This window comes from Balaenoptera acutorostrata, chromosome 8 (assembly GCF_949987535.1).
Source record: "Balaenoptera acutorostrata chromosome 8, mBalAcu1.1, whole genome shotgun sequence".
NCBI classification, from domain to species: domain Eukaryota; kingdom Metazoa; phylum Chordata; class Mammalia; order Artiodactyla; family Balaenopteridae; genus Balaenoptera; species Balaenoptera acutorostrata.
This window is the reverse complement of record NC_080071.1, coordinates 38225422-38252669: the sequence shown is the minus strand read 5'-3', so window position 1 is coordinate 38252669 and position 27248 is coordinate 38225422. Positions and strand designations below refer to the sequence as shown.

General features: G+C 40.1%; 1 protein-coding gene across 1 annotated transcript in view; it reads left to right on the top strand.

The window, feature by feature from the left end:
- Positions 1 to 27248, top strand: part of PDE11A (phosphodiesterase 11A) — a 447087-nt gene that overhangs the window by 328237 nt on the left and 91602 nt on the right. The window contains exons 11-12 of the mRNA XM_007190409.2: positions 24267 to 24413; positions 24676 to 24783. Of these exons, the coding sequence (XP_007190471.1) occupies positions 24267 to 24413; positions 24676 to 24783 (255 nt within the window). The remainder of the gene's footprint in view (positions 1 to 24266; positions 24414 to 24675; positions 24784 to 27248) is intronic.

Sequence of the window (27248 nt, the reverse complement as noted above, 5' to 3'; positions counted from 1 at the left end):
ATTTTTGTGTATGGTGTTAGGGAGTGTTCGAATTTCATTCTTTTCCATGTAGCTGTCCAGTTTTCTCAGCACCACTTATTGAAGAGGCTGTCTTTTCTCCATTGTATATTCTTGCCTCTTTTATCAAACTTCAGGTGACCATATGTACATGGGTTTATCTCTGGGCTTTCTATCCTGTTCCATTGATCTGTATTTCTGTTTTTGTGCAAGCACCATACTGTCTGGATTACTGTAGCTTTGTAGTAGAGTCTGAAGTCAGGGAGCCCGATTCCTCCAGCTCCATTTTTCTTTCTCAAGGTTGCTTTGGTTAATCAGGGTCTTTTGTGTTTCCATACAAATTGTGAAATTTTTTATTCTAGTTCTGTGAAAAAGGCCATTAGTAGTTTGATAGGGATTGGAATGAATCTGTAGATTGCTTGGGGTAGTAGAGTCATTTTCAAAATGTTGATTCTTCCAATCCAAGAACATGGTATATCTCTCCATCTGTATCATCTTTAATTTCTTTTATCAGTGCCTTATAGTTTTCTTCATACAGGTCTTTTGTCTCCTTAGGTAGGTTTATTCCTAGGTATTTTATTCTTTTTGTTGCAGTGGTAAATGGGAGTGTTTCCTTAATTTCTCTTTCAGATTTTTCATCATTAGTGTATAGGAATGCAAGAGATTTCTGTGCATTAAATTTGTATCCTGCTACTTTACCAAATTCATTGATTAGCTCTAGAAGTTTTCTGGTAGCATTTTTAGGATTCTCTATGTATAGTATCATGTCATCTGCAAACAGTGACAGCTTTACTTCTTCTCTTCTGATTTGGATTCCTTTAATTTCTTCTTCTTCTCTAATTGCTGTGGCTAAAACTTCCAAAACTATGTTGAATAATAGTGGTGAGGGTGGGAAACCTTGTCTTATTCCTGATCTTAGTGGAAATGGTTCCAGTTTTTCACCATTGAGAATGATGTTGGCAGTGGGTTTGTCATATATGGGCTGTATTATGTTGAGGTAAGTTCCCTCTATGCCTACTTTATGGAGAGTTTTTATCATAAATGTGTGTTGAATTTTGTCCAAAGCTTTTTCTGCATCTATTGAGATGATCATATGGTTTTTATCCTTCAGATTTTTTATATGGGTTATCACATTGATTGATTGGTGTATATTGAAGAATCCTTGCATTCCTGGGATAAACCCCACTTGATCATGGTGTATGATCCTTTTAATGTGCTGTTGAATTCTGTTTGCTAGTATTTTGTTGAGGATTTTTGCATCTGTGTTCATCAGTGATATTGGCCTGTAGTTTTCTTTCTTTGTGACATCTTTGTCTGGTTTTGGTATCAGGGTGACGGTGGCCTTGTAGAATGAGTTTGGGAGTGTTCCTCCCTCTGCTATATTTTGAAAGAGTTTGAGAAGGAGAGGTGTTAGCACTTCTCTAAATGTTTGATAGAATTCACCTGTGAAGCCACCTGGTCCCAGGCTTTTGTTTGTTGGAAGATTTTTTAAAACAGTTTCAATTTCAGTGCTTGTGATTGGTCTGTTTGTATTTCCTGTTTCTTCCTGGTTTGGTCTCAGAAGGTTGTGCTTTCTAAGAATTTGTCCATTTCTTCCAGGTTGTCCATTTTATTGGCATATACTTGCTTGTAATAATCCCTCATGATCCTTTATATTTCCGGAGTGTCAGTTGTTACTTCTCCTTTTTCATTTCTAATTCTATTGATTTGAGTCTTCCCCCTTTTTTTCTTGATGAGTCTGGCTAATGGTTTATCAATTTTTTTTATCTTCTCAAAGAACCAGCTTTTAGTTTTATTGATCTTTGCTATTGTTTCCTTCATTTCTTTTTCATTTACTTCTGATCTGATCTTTATGATTTCTTTCCTTCTGCTAACTTTGGTTTTTTTTGTTCTTCTTTCTCTAATTGCTTTAGGTGTAAGGTTAGGTTGTTTATTTGAGATGTTTCTTGTTTCTTGAGGTAGGATTGTATTGCTATAAACTTCCCTCTTAGAACTGATTTTGCTGCATCACTTAGGTTTTGGGTCATCGTGTTTTCATTGTCATTTGTTTCTAGGTATTTTTTGATTTCCTCTTGGATTTCTTCAGTGATCTCTTGGTTATTTAGTAGTGTATTGCTTAGCCTCCATGTGTTTGTATTTTTTACAGACTTTTTCTGTAATTGATATCTAGTCTCATAGGGTTGTGGTCGGAAAAGATACTTGATAAGATTGCAATTTATTAAAATTTGCCAAGGCTTTATTTTTGACCCAAGATATGATCTATCCTGGAGAATGTTCCATGAGCACTTGAGAAGAAAGTGTATTCTGTTGATTTTGGATGGAATGTCCTATAAATATCAATTAAGTCCATCTTGTTTAATGTATCGTTTAAAGCTTGTGTTTCCTTATTTATTTTCATTTTGGATGATCTGTCCATTGGTGAAAGTGGAGTGTTAAAATCCCCTACTATGATTGTGTTACTGTCAATTTCCCCTTTTATGGCTGTTAGCATTTGCCTTATGTATTGAGGTGCTCCAATGTTGGGTGCATAAATATTTACAATTATTATACCTTCTTCTTGGATTGATCCCTTGATCATTATGTAGTGTCCTTCTTTGTCTCTTGTAGTAGTCTTTATTTTAAAGTCTATTTTGTCTGATATGAGAATTGCTACTCCAGCTTTCTTTTGATTTCCATTTGCATGGAATATCTTTTTCCATCCCCACACTTTCAGTCTGTATGTGTCCCTAGGTCTGAAGTGGGTCTCTTGTAGACAGCATTTATACAGGTCTTGTTTTTGTATCCATTCAGCCAGTCTGTGTCTTTTGGTTGGAGCATTTAATCCATTTACATTTAAGGTAATTATCGATATGTATGTTCCTATTACCATTTTCTTAATTGTTTATTGTAGGTCTTTTCCTTCACTTGTGTTTTTTGTAGGTCTTTTCCTTCACTTGTGTTTCCTGCCTAGAGAAGTTCCTTTAGCATTTGTTGTAAAGCTGGTTTGGTGGTGCTGAATTCTCTTAGCTTTTGCTTGTCTGTAAAGGTTTTAATTCCTCCGTCGAATCTGAATGAGATCCTTGCCAGGTAGAGTAATCGTGGTTGTAGGTTTTTCCCTTTCTTCACTTTAAATATGTCCTGCCACACCCTTCTGGCTTGCAGAGTTTCTGCTGAAAGATCAGTTGTTAAGCTTATGGGGATTCCCTTGTATGTTATTTGTTGCTTTTCCCATGCTGCTTTTAATATTTTTCTTTGTATTTAATTTTTGATAGTTTGATTAATATATGTCTTGGCATGTTTCTCCTTCAATTTTTCCTATATGGGACTCTCTGTGCTTCCTGGACTTGACTGACTATTTCCTTTCCCATATTAGGGAAGTTTTCAACTATAATCTCTTCAAATATTTTCTCAGTCCCTTTCTTTTCTCTTCTTCTTCTGGGACCCCCTATAATTCGAATGTTGGTACATATAATGTTGTCCCAGTAGTCTCTGAGACTGTTCTCAATTCTTTTCATTCTTTTTTCTTTATTCTGCTCTGCGGTAGTTATCTCCACTATTTTATCTTCCAGGTCACTTATCCATTTTTCTGCCTTAGTTATTCTGCTATTGATTCCTTCTAGAGAATTTTTAAGTTCACTTATTGTGTTGTTCATCACTATTTGTTTGCTCGTTAGTTCTTCTAGGTCCTTGTTAAATGTTTCTTGTATTTTCTCCATTCTATTTCCAAGATTTTGGATCATCTTTACTATCATTACTCTGAATTCTTTTTCAGGTAGACTGCCTATTTCCTCTTCATTTGTTTGGTCTGGTGGGTTTTTACCTTGCTCCTTCATCTGCTGTGTATTTCTCTGTCTTCTCATTTTGCTTAACTTACTGTGTTTGGGGTCTCCTTTAGGCAGGCTGCTGGTTCATAGTTCCCATTGTTTTTAGTGTCTGCCCTCAGTGGGTAAGGTTGGTTCAGTGGGTTGTGTAGGCTTCCTGGTGGAGGGGACTGGTGCCTGTGTTCTGGTGGATGAGGCTGGATCTTGTCTTTCTGGTGGGCAGGACTGCATCCAGTGGTGTGGTTTGGGGTGTCTGTGAACTTATTATGATTTTAGGCAGCCTCTCTGCTAATGGGTGGGGTTGTGTTCCTGTCTTGCTAGTTGTTTGACATGGGGCATCCAGCACTGGAGCTTGCTGGCTATTGGGTGGAGCTGGTCTTAGCATTGAGACGGAGATATCTGGGAGAGCTCTTGCCAATTGATATTACGTGCGGCTGGGAGGTCTCTGGTTGTCCAGTGTCCTGAACTCGTCTCTCCCACCTCAGGGGCTCAGGCTTGATACCAGGCTGGAGCACCAGGACCCTGTCAGCCACACGGCTCAGAGGAAAAGGGAGAAAAAACAGATTAAAAAAAATAATAAAAAATAAAATAAAATAATTAAAATTTAAAAATAATTTTTAAAAAAAGAAGAGAGCAACCAAACCAATAAACAAATCCAACAATGATAACAAGTGCTAAAATCTATACTAAGATAAACATAAAAATCAGAAACAAGTCAGTTGCAGACAGCAAACCCCAAGTATACAGTTGCTCCCAAAGTCCACCATTGAATTTTGGGTTGGTTCATTGTCTCTTCAGGTATTCCACAGATGCAGAGTACCTCAAGTTGATTTTGGGGATTTAATCTGCTGCTCCTGAGGCTGCACAGAGAAATTTCCCTTTCTCTTCTTTGTTGGCAGAGCTCCTGGGGTTCAGCTTTGGTTTTGGCCCCATCTCTGCGTGTAGGCCACCCTCAGGCTTCTGTTCCCGCCCAGACAGGACGGGGTTAAAGCAGCAGCTGATTAGGGGCTCTGGCTCACTCATGCGAGGGGAGGGAGGGGCATGGTAGTTATAACTGGAATGCAAGGCTAGCCTGCGCCGCCAGAGGCCGACGTGATGTTGAAACAACCTGAGTTGTGCCGTGTGTTCTCCCAGGTAAGTTGTGCCTGGATCACGGGACACTGCCAGTGGCAGGCTGCGCAGGCTCCCAGGATGGGAGGTGTCGATAGTGACCTGTGCTTGCACACAGGATTCTTGGTGACTGCAGCAGCAGCCTTAGCATTTCATGCCCGTCTCTGGGGTCCGTGCTGATAGCCACGGCTCACACCTGTCTCGAGCTCGTTTAGGCGGTGTTCTGAATCTCCTCTCCTCACGCACCCCTGAAACAATGGTCTCTTGCCTCTTAGGCAGGTCCAGACTTTTTCCCGTACTCCCTCCTGGCTAGCTGTGGCGCACTAGCCCCCTTCAGGCTGTGTTCACGCAGCCAACCCCAGTCCTCTCCCTGGGATCTGACCTCTGAAGCCCGAGCCTCAGCTCCCAGCCCCCACCCGCCCCAGCACGTGAGCAGACAAACCTCTCAGGCTGGTGAGTGCTGGATGGCACCAATCCTCTGTGTGGGAATCTCTCCGCTTTGCCCTCTGCACCCCTGTTGCTGCGCTCTCCTCCGTGGCTCCGAAGTTTCCCCCCCGCCCACCCACCCCCCGTCTCCGCCAGTGAAGGGGCTTCTTAGTGTGTGGAAACTTTCCGTTCTTCACAGCTCCCTCCCAGAGGTGCAAGTCCCGTCCCTATTCTTTTGTCTCTGTTTTTTCTTTTTTCTTTTGTCCTACCTAGGTATGTAGGGGAGTTTCTTGCCTTTTGGGAAGTCTGAGGTCTTCTGCCAGCGTTCAGTAGGTGTTCTGTAGGAGTTGTTCCACGTGTAGATGTATTTTTGACGTATTTGTGGGGAGGAAGCTGATCTCCACGTCTTACTCCTCCGCCATTTTCTGGACTAGCTCCATTCTGTTTACTCTTGTCTCTCCTTGAGTAGACCATGAGCATCTTAGGATTGGAGTTCACATCTTTTCTTAGGTTGCAATACAAGCTCTATGACCTTGAGAAACTTTCGATCATGATAACTATTTTTAAACCTTTTAAATTATTATAAATATACTTTATAAAGCTGAAGTTTAACGATGATTTAGAGTTAAGGCAGAGACACTAAGCTAGAAGTATTTCATCAAATTCTCCCAGGGGTTCCAATGGAACCCTATGTTTCCCCTGCTTAACAGCACTTACCACACTGTATTATAATTGCCTGTTTACTTCTTTGGTCCCCTGACCCACTGTGAACACAAGGACCACAGTGATTTCACAAATGTATCTATAACACAGGGCAGGGCCTGTTGTAGAATTAGGCATGCAATACATGTGTGTTAACTTAAGTTGAATTAAATGTAGAGGTCTTCAAAGGGAATGGATAGAGTTGATTCCTCATGGCCTAGTCATTGAAATCTTTTATGTCCACCCTTTCCTTCTTTGAGGCTGATATCAATATAAAAATAATAATAAGTGTAACAACAACATGCCAACAACAACCATAATTAATATAACAGTCAGTATGATTTAGTGTTTCCTGTTTCCGAGCACCATGCTAGACTCTTTTTTTTTTTTTTAATTTTTATTTATTTATTTATTTATCTTTGGCTGTGTTGGGTCTTCGTTGCTGCTCACGGGCTTTCTCTAGTTGCAGTGAGCAGGGGCTACTCTTTGTTGCGGTGCGCGGGCTTCTCATTGCAGTGGCTTCTCTTGTTGCGGAGCACGGGCTCTAGGCACGCAGGCTTCAGTAGTTGTGGCACGCAGGGTCAGTAGTTGTGGCTCGCGAGCTCTAGAGTGCAGGCTCAGTAGTTGTGGCGCACAGGCTTAGTTGCTCCGCGGCATGTGGGATCTTCCTGGGCCAGGGCTTGAACCCGTGTCCCCTGCATTGGCAGGCGGATTCTTAACTACTGCGCCACCAGGGAAGCCCCATGCTAGACTCTTTATGTGTGTTATTTCATTTATGCCTCACAACAACCATACAAAGTAGTAGTATTATTGACTACACAGAGAACGCTCAATCAAGGCTTACTTCAGTTTCTTGCCCACGTCCACTTAGCAAGTAGGAGCCGGAGGTAGGATTAGAGACCATAACAGTTGTGAAGAGTTTTCTAGGCAAGTACAACGTAAATTTAATAAACAGCTTCAAGAGAAAACAATTACTAGAAAAATTTAAACCATACGTCTTAGTAACATCACTGCACAAATCCCTGATAGAGTCAAACCTTTCTCTGGTAGGATAGCACTGTTAGTTTGATGTTTCATCCCTTGTTAGCAGTGAATTATTTTTTCCCAATATTTTATTATGAAAAATTTCAAACATAGAAAAAGTCAAAAGAATTGCACAGCAAACCCTCATCAGTCTGTGGTTTTTCACTTCCTTGGAGAACCCCTCATACTCTGCCTTCCATCCCCCAAATTTGCACACCACCCAAAGCCACCCCAGCTCTGAGTGCTTGAGGTGGAGATAATGTTTAGAACAATGGTTCTCAGTTGTTAATGGGCACCAGCTTGTTAAACACAAATAGAATTTATGATTCAGAATTTGCCTTTCTAACAAGTTCCCAGATGATGTTGATGTAGTTGGTCTGGTGTCCAACTTTGGGAATCACTGGTTTGGGAAATTTTTCCCTGAAAAACACAAAAGATATTTCTCTCTAGACTCAGAGATAGCATAGCTGTGTCTCTGTGGGTTTCCTTTGCCCTTGTTTTCTTTAATCTTACAAACACTGTAAATCATCTAATATATCAGATTCTCTTTGTAATAGTTACTAGGAAGCCTACAGACAAATTTGGCTATCCTTACAAATGCACTGATGCTGCGGCATGCATTTTGTCTAGTAACTTCACTTCTGATCATGTTTTACATTCCTCTCCTTAGTTTCCCTTTGGTTTGTCTTTCTGGCCTATTTTTACTTTCTTTTATTCTCTATTATTGCGTGGATCTTTGAAATCCACATTAAACGTTTTTTGGGACAAAACAGGTTATGTATATATCACTACTACTAGCAACAACAAAACAACACTTTGATATACCATGTTGAGTAAACTTTAATAAGAAAGCAGTAAACTTTTATAACAGAAACATTTTTTCAAAGAAAAATTACTTCAGAATGCCCACTTCACTTAGGAGCCGTAGGCTTGATGAACAGCCATTTTAAATGAAAGATTCAACACATCATCATCATCTCTCAGGGCTGGTTCTACTTACCTTACACACTGCCTTTAAGATCATTGTAATGTACATAATGCAAGGTGGATTAATCTTATAATCTTTCTTTTAAATAATCTTCTTTCATAAAGAAACTAGAGAAAACATGGAAATATATAATCAAATATTACATCAACTGCATATGTTAAAGAAGAAACACTGGATACCTTTCTTTTAAAAACTTGTACCAAATGGTTTTTAATTTTATTTTAAATGCTATATACTGGGAAAAAAGAAAATCTCTTTTGAAATGACCTGTTTCTGTTGAAATGCAGCATTTAAATTTTCAGTGCTGCTAATGAGAACTGTTTCTTTGATAAACATAAATAATGAGAGCATATTAGAACTATCCAAGAGCCAGGGTTGAAAAGACAGTTCACGTAAGAGAAAGTTTGTCTATTTCAAAAGGGTGTAGTCACTATGATGTTTCTTTTTCTTTTGGTTCTCACCATGACAAGAAAAATATGTGAGAAACATGTTTTCTCATGAAGGTTATGTTGCTGCATGAAAGATAACGAAGGCGGTTTCTGAGATTAATAGGAAACAGTTACAGATAAGATTGTTTCACCAGAATAGCTCAAGCAGAAGTAAAGGAAAGGCCATAAGATTTTTAACTTCTGGTGAAATTCCTGAAAATCACATGTGAAGAGATGATAGAAGTTTCATTCTCCTATTAAGGAGATCAAAGTAATAGGTCTACTCAAGCCTAGAAAACCAAAGTGAATTAAGCAATAATTGAGAATAATTAAAGTTTAGTAAGAGAGGGGAAATGCTGTACCTAGAAGTTTGCATTTCTTTAAACTTTCCTCTCTTTTTCAATATAGAGATTATTGACTACTAATCTTCCTTGCGTTTATGCACTTAAAAAAGACAAATATATAAATGTCCTTTGACTTGGTTAGCCCTATAATGGGAAGCGTTGCCATTCCGTGGGAAGCTTAGGTATTCATCATAGGTACCAAGACCCTAGGAGCAAACAGCCTCTAGTGAAGTTCTTCTCAAACATGAGTGTATATAGTGATCATCTGGGGATTGTGTCCACCTAAGAACCCGTGTTAAACTACAGAGGAGTCAGAAGAAAGCTATGGACCCCTCTCCCCAAATCACACGTAAACACATTCGAGCCAATCCACCTAGCTGATTCAGGGACCTAATTCCTACTCTAAGGGGTATATTTGAAAACCCTACATTATAAGGTGATTATAAATATTACAGTGATCTATACAACTGCAGAGAAGGAAAAGGTCACTGTAGGACAAGAGAGAATGATTGGGCCCTGCAGCCCCGAGGCCGGACCATGGCAACTGACACTATGTGGCTGACAGGGTCTTGGTGCTCCGGCCGGGTGTCAGGCCTGAGCCTCTGAGGAGGGAGAGCCGAGTTCAGGACATTGGTCCACCAGAGACCTCCCGGACCCAGGTAACATCAATCGGCGAGAGCTCTCCCGGAGATCTCCATCTCAATGCTAAGACCCAGCTCCACTCAATGGCCAACAAGCTACAGTGCTGGACACCCAATGCCAAACAACTAGCAAGACAGAAACACAACCCACCTATTAACAGAGAGGCTGCCTAAAATCATAATAAGTTCACAGACACCCCAAACCACACCACCGGACGCAGTCCTGCCCACCAGAAAGACAAGATCCAGCCTCATCCACCAGAACACAGGCACCAGTCCCCTCCACCAGGAAGCCTACACAACCCACTGAACCAACCTTACCCACTGAGGGCAGACACTAAAAACAATGGGAACTATGAACCAGCAGCCTGCCTAAAGGAGACCCCAAACACAGTAAGTTAAGCAAAATGAGAAGACAGAGAAATACACAGCAGATGAAGGGGCAAGGTAAAAACCCACCAGACCAAACAAATGAAGAGGAAATAGGCAGTCTACCTGAAAAAGAATTCAGAGTAATGATAGTAAAGATGATCCAAAATCTTGGAAATAGAATGGAGAAAATACAAGAAACGTTTAACAAGGACCTAGAAGAACTAACAAGCAAACAAATAGTGATGAACAACACAATAAGTGAACTTAAAAATTCTCTAGAAGGAATCAATAGCAGAATAACTGAGGCAGAAGAATGGATAAGTGACCTGGAAGATAAAATAGTGGAAATAACTACCACAGAGCAGAATAAAGAAAAAATGATGAAAAGAATTGAGGACAGTCTCAGAGACCTCTGGGGCAGCATTAAACACACCAACATTCGAATTATAGGGGGTCCCAGAAGAAGAGGAGAAAAAGAAAGGGACTGAGAAAATATTTGAAGAGATTATAGTTGAAAACTTCCCTAACATGGGAAAGGAAATAGTCAAGTCCAGGAAGCGCAGAGAGTCCCATATAGGATAAATCGAAGGAGAAACATGCCAAGACATATATTAATCAAACTATCAAAAATTAAATACAAAGAAAAAATATTAAAAGCAGCATGGGAAAAGCAACAAATAACATACAAGGGAATCCCCATAAGGTTAACAGCTGATCTTTCAGCAGAAACTCTGCAAGCCAGAAGGGTGTGGCAGGACATATTTAAAGTGATGAAAGGGAAAAACCTACAACCACGATTACTCTACCTGGCAAGGATCTCATTCAGATTCGACGGAGAAATTAAAACCTTTACAGACAAGCAAAAGCTAAGAGAATTCAGCACCACCAAACCAGCTTTACAACAAATGCTAAAGGAACTTCTCTAGGCAGGAAACACAAGTGAAGGAAAAGACCTACAAAAAACAAACCCAAAACAATTAAGAAAATGGTAATAGGAACATACATATTGATAATTACCTTAAATGTAAATGGATTAAATGCTCCAACCAAAAGACATAAACTGGCTGAATGGATACCAAAAAAAGACCCATACGTATGCTGTCTACAAGAGACCCACTTCAGACCTAGGGACACATACAGACTGAAAGTGAGGGGATGGAAAAAGATATTCCATGCAAATGGAAATCAAAAGAAAGCTGGAGTAGCAATTCTCATATCAGACAAAATAGACTTTAAAATAAAGACTATTACAAGAGACAAAGAAGGACACTACATAATGATCAAAGGATCAATCCAAGAAGAAGATATAACAATTGTAAATATTTATGCACCCAACATAAGAGCACCTCAATACGTACGGCAAATGCTAACAGCCATAAAAGGGGAAATTGACAGTAACACAGTCATAATAGGGGACTTTAGCACCCCACTTTCACCAATGGACAGATCATGCAAAATGAAAATAAATAAGGAAACACAAGCTTTAAATGATACATTAAACAAGATGGACTTAATTGATATTTATAGGACATTCCATCCAAAATCAACAGAATACACTTTCTTCTCAAGTGCTCATGGAACATTCTCCAGGATAGATTGTATCTTGGGTCAAAAATAAGGCCTTGGGGCTTCCCTGGTGGCGCAGTGGTTAAGAATCTGCCTGCCAATGCAGGGGACACGGGTTCGAGCCCTGGTCTGGGAAGATCCCACATGCCGCGGAGCAACTAAGCCCATGAGACACAACTACTGAGTTTGCGTGTCTGGAGCTTGTGCTCCGCAACGGGAGAGGCCACGACAGTGAGAGGCCCGCGCACCGCGATGAAGAGAGGCCCCCGCTTGCCGCTACTGGAGAAAGCCCTCGCACAGAAACGAAGACCCAACACAGCCAAAAATAAATAAATAAATTTATAAAAAAAAAAAAAAATAAGGCCTTGGTTAATTTTTTAAAAATTGCAATCTTATCAAGTATCTTTTCTGACCACAACCCTATGAGACTAGATATCAATTACAGAAAAAGTCTGTAAAAAATACAAACACATGGAGGCTAAGCAATACACTACTAAATAACCAAGAGCTCACCAAAGAAATCCAAGAGGAAATCAAAAAATACCTAGAAACAAATGACAATGAAAACACGATGACCCAAAACCTATGGGATGCAGCAAAATCAGTTCTAAGAGGGAAGTTTATAGCAATACAATCCTACCTCAAGAAACAGGAAAAATCTCCAATAAACAACCTAACCTTGCACCTGAAGCAATTAGAGAAAGAAGAACAAAAAAAAACCAAAGTTAGCAGAAGGAAAGAAATCATAAAGATCAGATCAGAAGTAAGTGAAAAAGAAATGAAGGAAACAATAGCAAAGATCAATAAAACTAAAAGCTGGTTCTTTGAGAAGTTAAAAATAATTGATAAACCATTAGCCAGGCTCATCAAGAAAAAAAGGGAGAAGACTCAAATCAATAGAATTAGAAATGAAAAAGGAGAAGTAGCAACTGACACTCCAGAAATACAAAGGATCATGAGAGATTACTACAGGCAGCTATATGCCAATAAAATGGACAACCTGGAAGAAATGGACAAGTTCTTAGAATAGCACATCCTTCCGATACTGAACCAGGAAGAAATAGAAAATATAAACAGACCAATCACAAGCACTGAAATTGAAACTGTGATTAAAAATCTTCCAACAAGGGGCTTCCCTGGTGGCGCAGTGGTTGACAATCTGCCTGCCAATGCAGGGGACACGGGTTCGAGTCCTGGTCTGGGAAGATCCCACATGCCGCGGAGCAAGTGGGCCTGTGAGCCACAACTACTGAGCCTGCGTGTCTGGAGCCTGTGCTCCGCAACAAGAGAGGCCGCGGTGGTGAGAGGCCCGCGCATCGTGATGAAGAGTGGCCCCCGCTTGCCGCAACTAGAGAAAGCCCTCGCACAGAAACAAAGACCCAACACAGCCAAAAATTTAAAAAATAATTTAAAAAAAAAATCTTCCAACAAACAAAAGCCTGGGACCAGATGGCTTCACAGGTGAATTCTATCAAACATTTAGAGAAGAGCTAACACCTTTCCTTCTCAAACTCCTCCAAAATGTAGCAGAGGGAGGAACACTCCCAAACTCATTCTATGAGGCCACCATCGCCCTGATCCCAAAACCAGACAAAGATGTCACAAAAAAAGAAAACTACAGGCCAATATCACTGATGAACATAGATGCAAAAATCCTCAACAAAATACTAGCAAACAGGGCTTCCCTGGTGGCACAGTGGTTGAGAATCTGCCTGCCAATGCAGGGGACATGGGTTCGAGCCCTGGTCCGGGAAGATACCACATGCCACAGAGCACCTAAGCCTGTGTGCCACAACTACTGAGCCTGCGCGTCTGGAGCCTGTGCTCCGCAGCAATAGAGGCCGCGATAGTGAGAGGCCCGCGCACCGCGATGAAGAGTGGCCCCCACTCGCTGCAACTAGAGAAAGCCCTTGCACAGGAACAAAGACCCAACACAGCCAAAAATAAATAAATTAATTAATTAAAAAAAAAAAAAAAAAATACTAGCAAACAGAATCCAACAGCCCATTAAAAAGATAATATACCATTATCCCAGGAATGCAAGGATTCTTCAATGTATGCAAATTAATCAATGTGATAAACCATATTAACAAACTGAAGAATAAAAACCATATGATCATTTCAATAGGTGCAGAAAAAGCTTCCCACAAAATTCAGCACCCATTTATGATAAAAACCCTCCAGAAAGTAGGCATAGAGAGAACTTACCTCAACATAATACAGGCCATATATGACAAACCCACAGCTAACATCATTCTCAATGGTGAAAAACTGAAACCATTTCCGCTAAGATCAGGAACAAGACAAGGTTGCCTATTCTCACCACTATTATTCAACATAGTTTTGGAAGTTTTAGCCACAGCAATTAGAGAAGAAGAAGAAATTAAAGGAATCCAAATCAGAAGAGAAGAAGTAAAGCTGTCACTGTTTGCAGATGACATGATACTATACATAGAGAATCCTAAAAATGCTACCAGAAAACTTCTAGAGCTAATCAATGAATTTGGTAAAGTAGCAGGATACAAATTTAATGCACAGAAATCTCTTGCATTCCTATACACTAATGATGAAAAATCTGAAAGAGAAATTAAAGAAACACTCCCATTTACCACTGCAACAAGAAGAATAAAATACCTAGGAATAAACCTACCTAAGGAGACAAAAGACCTGTATGCAGAAAACTATAAGACACTGATAAAAGAAATTAAAGATGATCCAAACAGATGGAGAGAAATACCATGTTTTTGGACTGGAAGAATCAACATTGTGAAAATGACTATACTACCCCAAGCAATCTACAGATTCATGCAATCCCTATCAAACTACCAGTGGCCTTTTTCACAGAACTAGAACAAAAAATTTCACAATTTGTATGGAAACACAAAAGACCCTGAATAACCAAAGCAACCTTGAGAAAGAAAAACGGAATCAGGCTCCCTGCCTTCAGACTATACTAAAAAGCTACAGTAACCAAGACAGTATGGTGCTGACACAAAAACAGCAATGTAGATCAACGGAACAGGAGAGAAAGCCCAGAGATAAACCCACACACATATGGTCACCTGAAGTTTGATAAAAGAGGCAAGAATATACAATGGAGAAAAGACAGCCTCTTCAATAAGTGGTGCTGAGAAAACTGGACAGCTACATGGAAAAGAATGAAATTCGAACACTCCCTAACACCATACACAAAAATAAACTCAAAATGGATTAAAGACCTAAATGTAAGGCCAGAGACTATAAAACTCTTAGAGGAAAACATAGGAAGAACACTCTATGCCATAAAACACGGCAAGGTCCTTTTTGATCCACCCCCTAGAGAAATGGAAATAAAAAGAAAAACAAATGGGACCTAATGAAACTTAAAAGCTTTTGCAGAGCAAAGGAAACCATAAACAAAACGAAAAGACAACCCTCAGAATGGGAGAAAATATTTGCAAACGAAGCATCTGACAAAGGATTAATCTCCAAAATATACGAGCAACTCATGCAGCCCAATATCAAAGAAACAAACTACCCAATCCAAAAATTGGCAGAAGATCTAAATAGACATTTGTCCAAAGAAGATATACAGTTTGCCAACAAACACATGAAAGGATGCTCAACATCACTAATCATTAGAGAAATGCAAATCAAAACTACAATGAGGTATCACCTCACACCAGTCAGAATGGCCATCATCAAAAAATCTACAAACAACAAATGCTGGAGAGGGTGTGGACAAAAGGGAACCCTCTTGCAGTGTTGGTAGGAATGTAAATTGATACAGTCACTATGGAGAACAGTATTGAATTTCCTTAAAAAACTAAAAATAGAACTACCATATGACTCAACAGTCCCACTACTGGGCATATACCCTGAGAAAACCATAATTTATAAAGAGTCACGTACCACAGTGTTCATTGCATCTCTGTTTACAATAACCAGGACATGGAAGCAACCTAAGTGTCCATTGACAGATGAATGGATAAAGAAGATGTGGCACATATATACAGTGGAATATTACTCAGCCATAAAAAGAAACGAAATTGAGTTATTTGTAGTGAGGTGGATGGACCTAGAGACTGTCATACAGAGTGAAGTAAGTCAGAAAGAGAAAAACAAATACCATATACTAACACATATATATGGAATCTAAAAAAAAATGGTTCTGAAGAACCTAGGGGCAGGACAGGAATAAGGACACAAATGTAGAGAATGGACTTGAGGACATGGGGAGGGGGAAGGGTAAGCTGGGACAAAGTGAGAGAGTGGCATGGACATATATACACTACCAAACGTAAAATAGATAGCTAGTGGGAAGCAGCCGCATAGCACAGGGAGTTCAGCTCGGTGCTTTGTGTCCGCCTAGAGGGGTGGGATCGGGAGGGTGGGAGGGAGACACAAGAGGGAGGGGATATGGGGATATATGTATACGTGTAGCTCGTTCACTTTGTTATACAGCAGAAACTAACACACCATTGTAAAGCAGTTATACTCCAATAAAGATGTTAAAAAAAAATAAGAAGGAATGGATGAATGGGAATGAGCTTGTACAGAAAATGGGATTTGAATTTCAATTGGCAGAGTAAGGAAGAAGTCAAACCCTGTGGGTGGAGGGGTAGAATAATCTGCAACCACAGAGAGAAAGATGAGAAAAAGGATAATAAATTGCCCATCCTGATGCATCCATGGAAGACTAGAAGATGGTAACACTGGATGGGCAATGTAGAACCAGTTTATGAAGAGCCTTGGATACCAAGCTAAGGAATTTTACTTCCTTCAGCAAGCCACAATGAGTCCTGAAAGGCATTTAAAGAGGGAGTGACATGGTAAAAATGGTATCGGCTGAATTAAAGGGATAAAGTCTAAGTTTTAATGTAAAAACATATACTATGTTCATTATTTATTTTAATATGAGATAGAATAAGGCCTTATAATTCTTTTAAAAAAATATTTCTTCACAGTTCTTAGACATTTATATTCACTCTTAGGTTCTAAGTTTTACTGCTTCTATATATAAATCTAGCCCATGAACTGCAGAGGTTGACTATGGCATTGTTGTATGCCTGGCCCCAAGAACACGAGGAGGACTCAGATCTTCACATCACTGCCACACACACCACCAGGTGGCTTCCCAGCCTTTTGCAGCTTCTGTGTTGTGCATAGATTGAGTGAGCTGGTGGAGCCTGAGAATATGCTGGGCCAGCATATTCTTGGTCAACTGACGGTGCACTACTGAAGCTTTATTGCTCCCTCTTTTTGGAATTCTGTATCTTTCCCATGTTTCACATGTCGTGGATAAATCTGTGAGCCACCTAAGTATCCCAGCTTTCCCTGTTCGGAAGTTGGTGTAGGTAAGCAAACTTGTACTGAGATTCAAAAGGACCTGTGTCCTCCTTTCTTGAGGAGGAATAGAAATTAGTTAAAATTTCACCCTTCACCACTGGGCAGGGGCCTGTGTGCTATCTAAACGACTACTTGTAGTACTACTGGTCCCTCTAAAGCCTGAGTGTGTGTGTGTTTTAAGCATATCTCAGCTGTGTCCCAACTATACAAGAGAAACCTTCACAGAATCCCATCCAGACAGAAGGATCCCTCATCTCCCTGCTCTCCTCCCCACCGTATCACCTGCTTGCTGCTTCCCTTATTTTACTAAGTTATCTTGTCCAGCCAAGGGTGATATTAGAGTCCCATCAATGCTCTGCTGGTGAGTCTGAGCTAAGGTCATTTGCCTGAAGTCTGCCTCTGCTCCCTCAGAGGACAAGTTATTTTTTGCAGGATAGTCTTGGGAGTATTGAGCTGATTCTGTGTTCACAGTAATCAAAACAAAGCTAACAACTGGAGCTTATTCCAAAATCAGTTGCAAGTTTAGAGACTTCCCCAAATGGATTCAAATAAGTACAGACCAAAACATTGTCCCTTCAAATGGATCCAGGCTGCCCATCATAAAAAAATGGATCAACAGGCTAGTCATCTGGGAATCACAAACACTGCTCACGGTGCACCCAAGTTAGCTGCATAATGCGGGCATGGGAAACCCTTCGACTTGGCAGCGGTCTGCTTTTAGAGGCAATATAGTGCTTAGGCGCCAGGGTCTAGAACCAGGCTCCTCAGGTTCAAATCCACCTCTGCCAATCACAACAATGCAAATTTGAACAAATTGTCTATCATCTGTTTCAGTTGGCTCATCTATAACATGGGATTAGGAATATTCCTTACCTCTTAGGGTCCCTCTTAGGAAATCAAATGAGTTAATATACATAAAGTGCTAGAAGAGTGCCTGGCATGTATGTAGTAAGTGCTATAACAGTGCTGGCCAGGCAGACAACTTCGCAGTCCCTTCCACATCACCTCAGCGCAGTGTCCTGTCTTCATTATTTCATTCATCCCAGAATCCTTTGGTCCAGAGGGCTTAGTGGGTGAGTGTGTTGGCTTGGCAACACAGTTCTCCTTTGAATTTCTAGGGCTGGACCACCACCCACTTTGTTGTTTCTTCCCATTTTCTGAGCATCACAAAATGTAATACTCTTGTGTCAAGGGATCCAGGATAGTATTTTAACATTTTACAGCCTCTTTGTAAAGCTACCTTTTCAGTTTTAGAGGAGACAGTTTTATGACTCCCTTTGATAACCACTTAACTATTAAGACCCAAACAAAGAAGAGGAATGGTCAAAGGGTATCAGGTACCCCCAGACAGCTAGAGTCCCACTTCTTGAACATTATTCAAATTAGCTCCAGGACTCATAATTCTGTGTTTTCGTTTATTGTTACAATAAAGTAAATGCTTCTTTTATCCAAATGTTATTTCCTGGCTATTAATTCAGTAGTTATTTTGGACTGTAGCACTCCTCTTTGATTTAGGTATATGGTACCTTATAAATATTTAAAAGTTGAAGACTGACACTTGGAGAAATTGACTTTGATTTGTTTTGTTAATATCCTATGGCTAGAGTAGTTATAGCTTTGGAAGATGTGACCCCATTCTCTACCTATCAGAAGAGATGGGGTGCATATGGCTCTATAACAAGAAAATTTGGGGATGCTCTTCTCAAATCTTTTGCAGACTAGACCTCCATGTGCACCTCCAGAGGACACACACTACTCTTTATTCTTCATAGATTTCTCCAGAAACTGCTCTTGAACCCAGGAATGTAGATGAAAACTATCCATACTTCTCAAAATAGCTGAAAATGGTCATTCCTGAAAGGCTTGGGACTTTCTCTGCACCTACAAGTGTCAGCAAGGGTTTACGACAGGGCTCAGGATGATCTGTAGACTGGTATGATTTAACTGTGGATCAATCAAACTAGTAGGGGAAAAAAAACAAGGTCAATAAGGATGGGTCTTGGTGAACCAAAGGTCATCTTACATTTTTCAACCTAATGTTCTTATTTCCTTTCCATTAACATTTCATAATGAAAAAAATGCCTATATTCTTTAATTTTTAAGATAATTAAGCGAATTTAGTGCCTTTGAAGGGTAGAGGATTTATAATGGCATCAGGGAATATGCTATTAATAATCCACTAGACAGGGGCACCTGGAGAGCAGCAATGCAGTCTCCATCGCCATTTCTGCTCTTTGGCAACAAGCTGTAAGAGGGTTGCCAAAGCAGAACCAAACTCCTCTCCTGAAACCAGAAAGACTTCTGTCTTCTGGGACAAGGCTTCTACCCTCTTGGGAAGTGGTTTTCCAGTTGTATTTGAGTTTGAATTTGAACAAATTACAACAAGCACAGAACATTCTAAGTACATGGCATTCTCTGTATGCAAAACCCTGAAACATGTGATGGAAGTAGAGAGTCATTCTGGAGCTTCCCTAAGGGAAAGAAGCATGCCATCTGCCTCTGAGATTTTTTACAGCCTAATAAGCGACGTCAGGATGACACAAGTGAACACATGGGGACACAGAACAAGAGAAAGAGGTCTACGTGGTTGCAGCCAGGCCATGCACACAGAAACAAAAGGGCTAAATCCAAAGGCTGGATTACCTCTGAGTTCTCCAAGCTGATCATTTAAGGCATCATTTAATAAAGATAATTTCAATGATTTCTAGATAAAGATGGTAGAGTAAACACACTCATTTTCTTTTATTCCTTCCTTAAGCCCCACTAAAACAACAATAAAGGGACTTTTTTAAAGGCATAAATTCTCAAAGATAAAGAAATTGGGAAGGGATTTAACCATGACAAAATTTTGAAAGCTAGAAAACAGATGGATGAATATTAATTCAGCAAATCCAAGAAAGCCAAAATAAGCTAAGTGGGAAAAGCTGAGAGGTAAACAGGTTTATGCCACAGACCCCTCTCCCCCAAATAGTTCAGGAATTGGCTAATTAAGTACCTTTGGAAATAGGGATGAAGGTAGGGCTATAAACAAGAAAATGGAGAATCTAAGGAGCAGTTAGATCTCCAGATCCTTCATCCCACACATCCACTCCATAGAGGCTGGAGGCTTATCCTCTGAAGCGGGTATGATAGCAGGTCTTTGGGATAGGGGGACAGCAGTGCAGAGCTTGAGGATAGGAATACAGGCTGGAAACAAGGGGATTGAATGAAGTGATATACCAATGCTGAGCTCCTCCAATCCCCATCCCTGTAACACCCAGAAGATTCTTCTCTGGGGAATCTGAGTAGCTAAAGAGCAAAGGCCCGAAGATATAGACATTCAGTAGCTTCCCCAAGGAAACAGGTCAGTCAGATCCCTCTTCAGAGAAGCCCCCAGAAGCTCTAATAGAAGCTTTCAGAGCCCCATTTTTAAATGGGGGCTGAAAACCAAAGATCACCACACAGCTAGGGAAAACTTCTAATACCTCTAAAGCAGTCAAATATATTAAAATGTTTAAGGAAGGATAAGCTGATTGAGAAAGAGGCTAAACCATCAACGAGTGGATTAAGAATGTATTTACCATTGTGGTGAATACATATAATGGAACAATATTCAGCCTTAAAAAAGAAGGAAATACTGTCATATGGTACAACATGGATGAACCCTGAAGACATTATTCTTTTTTTTTTTTTTTTTTTTTATTTATGGATGTGTTGGGTCTTCGTTTCTGTGCGAGGGCTTTCTCTAGTTGTGGCAAGCGGGGGCCACTCTTCATCGCGGTGCACGGGCCTCTCACTATCACGGCCTCTCTTGTTGCGGAGCACAGGCTCCAGACGCACAGGCTCAGTAATTGTGGCTCACGGGCCCAGTTGCTCCGCGGCATGTGGGATCTTCCCAGACCGGGGCACGAACCCGTGTCCCCTGCATTGGCAGGCAGATTCTCAACCACTGCGCCACCAGGGAAGCCCCTGAAGACATTATTCTAAGTGAAATAAGCCAATCACAAAAGGACAAGTACTGCATGATTCCACTTATATGAGGCATCTGAAGAAGTCAAATTCATAGAGACAGAAATGAGAATGGTGGTTGCCAGGAGGGAGGGGGAAATGGGAAGTTGTTGTTCATTGGGTACAGGGTTTCATTCACACGAGGTGAAAATGTTCTAGACATCTGTTGTACAACAATGTAAATATAGTTAACAATACTTAAAAATTAAGAGGATAAATTTATGCTATGTGTTTTCTAACCACAATAAAAAAGAGAGAGACTAAAACAAAATGAAGGGAGTGAAGTAAACTCTGAAGGGAGAAGAAAACATTAAATAGAATTATTAACATCCTCAGAATGGTAAGAGGAGACATTGAATCCATGAAACAAAATTAAGGTGCTATTAAAAAATGTTTTAAAACCCAGACAAAAAAGAAGAGCTCTTAGAAATGAAAACTGTGATATTAAAATATCAAGAATAAGGAGAGAGAATATTTCCTAGAAAGTAGAGAAAAAAGAAAAGAAATGAAATATAGGAGGAAACAGAGAAAAGAAAAAACCAGTCCAAAGGTCAAATAAAGGGAATTCCAGAAAAGGAAAGAAGGGAAGAAATCATCAAAGAGTGCATTTTTCAATTTTTTCTAGAATTAAAGGACACACTTTTCCAGATTAAAGGGCACACCAGGTACCTAGGATTATGATTGAAAATAAACTCACACCTAGGCACATTTTCATGATATTTCAGAACTCTGGAAGCAAAAAGAAGATCCTACAAAAACAGAGAGGGAGAAGGAGTCATTTTCAAAGGTAATGGATTCACAATAGCTTCTGACTTGTCAAAAGTAACATCTAAAGCTAATAGAGAATGCCTTAAAAATTCTAATGGCATGATTTCCAACCTAGAAATTGATACCTAGACAAACTATCAATCAAATGTGACAATAATATGAAGACATTTCAGACATGCAAGCTCTCATAAATTTACCCAGCACACACACCTTTTCTTGGGAAGCTATTGGAAGACATGTCTCACCAAAATAAGGAGAGAGCCAGAAAAGAGAAAGATGTGGGATACAGAAATAAAAGAGAGATGAAGACACCCCCAAAATTATGGTGAAGAAACATCCAGGATGAAAGCTATATACCAGGCTGAGAAGGCTGCCAGTCCAGATCGCAGTTCAGAAAGTTCCAACAGAGACTTCTTCATAAAACTGATGGAATACCCAAAGTATCTGAATATTTTCACATGAGATTTAGACAATTGGTGGAGAGTTTCGAGGTTGAATTAGTGATAAGGATGGAGAAAACTAAGCGCACATTAAGGAAGACAGTTACTAACTCTGAGAATACAAAATGCTGTCAAGGAAAGGAAAAGTAATCATACTAAATTGCAATGACTTAGCTATGAATATCTTTTACAGAGTCATTATAGTATAAACCCTGAATATTGCTCTAAACAAAGTTATTATATTATTATACTGGGGAGTGAGAAGGGATAGTGTATGAGGTAGCAGAGGTTGACAGATACAGTGTAAGACAGCTTCATCTTCATCTTCAATGGGGGGGAGTTAGTAGATAGTGCTTAAATCAGAAAATAATTTAAAAATAAAATCACAAGCACCTTACTTTGCCAAATACCCAAAAAAAGTGTATCTAGATGATTTGAACGTGGTTGCCTCTAGGTAAGGGAAATTTTTGGTACTGGAAGAGTTCTGGTAGTGTGTGTGTGTGTTTGTGCGCATGCACGCGTGTGTAACTAACCTTGCAGATCTAACTTACTCTTAAAACTATGTGCATGTATAACTTTGATTTTAAATTATTATTATTTTTTAAATTAATTAATTTTTTTTTAATATTTATTTTTGGCTCTGTTGGGTCTTCGTTTCTGTGCGAGGGCTTTCTCTAGTTGCGGCCAGCGGGGGCCACTCTTCATCGCGGTGCGCAGGACTCTCTTGTTGCGGAGCACAGGCTCCAGACGCACAGGCTCAGTAGTTGTGGCTCACGGGGCTAGTTGCTCCGCGGCATGTGGGATCTTCCCAGACCAGGGCTCGAACCCGTGTCCCCTGCATTGGCAGGCAGATTCTCAACCACTGCGCTACCAGGGAAGCCCTAAATCATTTTTTTAATATTTCTTTATTTATTTGGTTGTGCTGGGTCTTAGTTGTGGCACGCAGGATCTAGTTCCCTGACCAGGGATCAAACCTGGGCCCCCTGCATTGGGAGCGTGGAGTCTTAGCCACTGGACCACCAGGGAAGTCCCTGATTTTAAATTATTTTTAAAGCAAAAAGCAAGGTGTTAAAGTGCTTCGCATGAGGCCAGGAACTCCAAACAAGGACACCTACACACAAAGACTATTTCCACCACCACCGTGTTTGAATTTCACAAGCCTTACCTTTTTCATTCCAAGGAGCTAGATTCTACAAATACGTTAATATAGTAAAATGATTCACTGAAAGATAAGCTGATTAATTTTTAACAAAAATAAACAATCAGCAGAATAGCAGGCAAATTGTCCCATAATGTATGTATTTGTTCATTGTTCTTCCATGTTGTGGTGAATAACCAGTGTTTGGATTTTAGCCTAGAGGTGTGTGCTCCTATGGAGGAGCATGGGGCTGAGAAGGAAGGATTGATTCAGTGGTTTCTGGGATGCTTAGAGTGAGCAGAGTTGGATTTCATTGCTTGGCCAAAGTGGTCCCAGGGCATAAATTACTCTTTGGGTAGTTTACACCCAGTGAATAGACTAGGAATGTGAATACCGAATGGTCCCTGATAATCTGAAAACATAGAAATGATTCCCTTACCAAGAGTGGCCCAATGAAACCAGCAAAAATAATTATTCCCAAAGACTTTTTATGCCCTTTAAGTTTGTGTAGGGCAACTGACTGACAGCTGCTTAACATGAGTGTTTTGAAAACACTGAATATGTACGACCAGTATTATAATTACGTTGTGATGTTTTTATAGAATGACACTAAACTATATTGCAAATTTATTCCTTCAATGAAACATATGCTCCAAACATCTCTATCCTATTAAGAATCACATTTTGCACTAGAAATGTGCTGTCTGATCCTTTCCATCTTTCTGAATATGCAGAACATGTGTGTAACAAAGAGCAAGTACACAGCTACAGGATATAAGGATGCAAGAAACAAGGCAAAGTGGTGTATTCCCATGTCCTTCTCCTGAATAGTGGCAATCAAAATTCACAGCTGCTGGCTGCCCAGATGTTTCTTGTGTTTAGTGTTCTGTAATATGCATCAGAATATACTGTATGACTGCAGTTTCAGTAAACTAGACTGCTTTGTATTCTAAATTCTGCAGACTAGATCCAGTGTGTATATTTTTTCTTCAGATTAGCTTCCCTCTCCCCTACCCCCTTCATTTGCTTGGGGCATTAGCAGTTCCGAAACAAAAGACATTTCCAGCTCAAACTTTAGCTGTATCAGAGTGTAAGTGCAGGTCAGGTCTGATTTATGTGGCACGTCTGATAAGCAGGAGAGGAGAGCAAGATGAAGGGTTTGGGAAAGCTGGTGAACTTGGCTTGACTTATGTCTTCTGCTTTTGTAGGCAGCCAACATCCCTTTGGTGTCAGAACTTGCCATCAACGACATACACTTTGATGACTTTTCTCTCGACGTTGATGCCATGATCACGGCTGCTCTTCGGATGTTCATGGAGCTGGGGATGGTACAGAAATTTAAAATCGATTATGAGGTAAGATGTTCTGTCATGGGCGATCCCAGGAGTGCACCTGGAACAGCATGGTAGCCACTTTGAGCCTCAGGTTTCCCAAATATAAATTGGGGAAGTTAATACTTTCTCTGCACACCTGGTGGGATTACCATGAGAATCGTGTGAGATGTTTGTGGAAGGACTTCGACGGTTGAGGGTTACTCAGACAGAAGGCATCATTTTGGTAATGGTCCACCGGAGATACATACAACTTCCTGACATAACCTTTCCCTTCCCATTTCAGACACTGTGTAGGTGGCTTCTGACAGTAAGGAAGAATTATCGGATGGTTCTGTACCACAACTGGAGACATGCCTTCAACGTGTGCCAGCTGATGTTCGCGATGTTAACTGTAAGTGTGTTCGGTGACGATGGAAGGTCATCTGTCATTTGTGAGGACCTACATACAGGCTTCCCCTTCACGTTCCCGTTTCTCTGACAAATTGCCCTGTGACTTATTTTATGTTGGAACTTACCTACCCTGGTGATGGGTGTCTATATTTCACAATGATCTCTGAGCTTTAAGGCTGTAAAATCACTGACACCTTGAAGCAGGTGTAGTCTTGGAATGATTGCTTTAGTCTCTTTTTAATGTTTTATCTTGGGAAACTGTTTTTTTTTAACAAAAGAAATGCTTGGATTTTCAAAGCAATCTTTTTGCAGAGGATATGGGGATGAATGACTAAACAAAGAGATCCACTGGATAAGACTTTCTAGGCTGGTAGAAAGCCAAAGAAGGGGTGTGTGAACATTGCCCCCAGGGACACGGGAATCCTGAGAGATGCTTATCTGAGAGAAGGTCCAGGGAGACCCCGGGAAGGAAGGAGTAGGAGTGAATGCTCTCAGGGTTTAGGGGTACACTAGGCTTCAAACCTTTGCTCCAGATGCCGTAACTCAGTTAATGTGGCCAGTCTGTTTTAATGGAGACAGCCAGGGCAGCTGGCCAGATGTAAGCCTTGGAATTTAATCTAAAAGGAAATGTTTGTGGCAAAGACTGAAACAAAATCCTCTATTCACCTCCATTTGCTGGCAAAAAATAAGGCTTGTTTTGGTTTTATTTGCACTTACACTGTTAAGCTATCATCAAGTAAAATGGTTTCTGGCTTAAATATATTGGTTTCTTTGGCCTCCTGGTGACATATACATATATATGTGCCCATATGTGTGTGTGTAAACATATTTACCACACACGCAAAAAAGAGAAGACCTGTTTTGGATTCTCATAACATAAATCCAAATACCTTACATCTTTGCACCCAGATTAAAATTTAAACCCAAAAGAAGGAACTCCAAATGACATTTTCCTTTGGTCCACATGAAGGAAGACTTCTGTTCCTTCCTCATGAAATGTTCTGCCCCCTTCTTTGCCTACTAAAATTTTACTCATTCTTTAAAAGGCGTTGATCTAATGCCAGTTTTCCCGTGAAGTCTTTGCTTTCCATTAATCATCAATAATTTCAGTAATCATCAGCAATCATCAGTAATTACTTACTTCTCTGCACTGTGCCTAGTACAACACATCTTTCTTTCTGCTGTGTATTTTAAGTTAAAGATCTCTCATTCTCCTATAAAGTAAGCAGCTTGAGGCTAAAGAGATAATTTGTTGTTCCTGCAATAATCTTAATTTATCTATCTGTTGAGATCATCACCAGCACCCTATACTCAATCATGTACTTGGTAGGTTTTCAACAAATTTGTGTTGGATTGACTTGAACTCAAATGCACATGTAGCATAAGAAAATGAGACCAAAATGTCTTCATTGTTATACTCAAGGACTTGGTTTTTGGGTCCTCAACTGCTTAAGGAGCAAGGAGAATAATCTGGAAAAACTGGACTGGCCCCATCTCGCTGTAACATACACCATGAAAGCAGCCAAGTGAGGAAGGAAGATGCTTTGAGCTGTGAGCCTTAATTGCTCAAGTGCCAAAATTACATGAAAAAAAATACCAAAAAAACCCTTTCGTCTTGCTTTTCCGTATCAGACCTCAGTAGACAAGGAATAACTTTCTGTATGCAGAGTTTATGTACATGGCTCACAGAGGACATTTAATAAAGAAATTATTAACCTGTTATTTTGGAAAACATATGGATTTGTGGTGAATTACCAAAATAAGTAAGCGGGAACCTTGTTCAACAAAGGGTTAGAGATGTCAACAGCAGAAATAGATTTTACGACAAGCCTTAAAATAATTGGGATGGGGGAAGCTGGCAAGAGCTTCGGGGTCAGGTGGACACTTAGGAGAAAATGGAATCCATACCCAGTTTTCTTTGGTAAATGTTTCCACAATATGGACAATCTTGAACCTTTTCGAGAAATTGAAGACAGCAGAACTCTCAAACTATGTCAACCACAATGGAGGTACTCTTACTGAGAAAATATTTCAAGAGTATAGTCGTTTTTGCAAGTCCGCTCAGCAGCCTTGAAGAGTATCACTGTTTGAGAAAGTCTGGGTTTTGTTTTTGTATTAATACTAGCTCAAAAAGAGAAGAATTCACTCTTAAAGTTCTCCTGGTTGGGGGTGGGGCTGGGGGGTAGGGTGGGCAGAGGTTGCAAAATAAAAACATGACTTTGGGAAAAATACATTGGTGAATGTTATTTTTTTCTCCCTCACATTGAATAGAATAGCCACATCTGGAAAAGATATTATTTTCTGCTCATTAAATGTTGCTGAACTTGACTAAGGGTTTCAGGAGGTTGAAAATGTCAACTTTTGTTTGTCCCTAACACAAGCAGTCTCCTCTCCAACTTGACCATGGGCAGCCTGGTTAATCAGAATTTTTTCACTAAGAAAATAATTATAGAAATAACAAATATT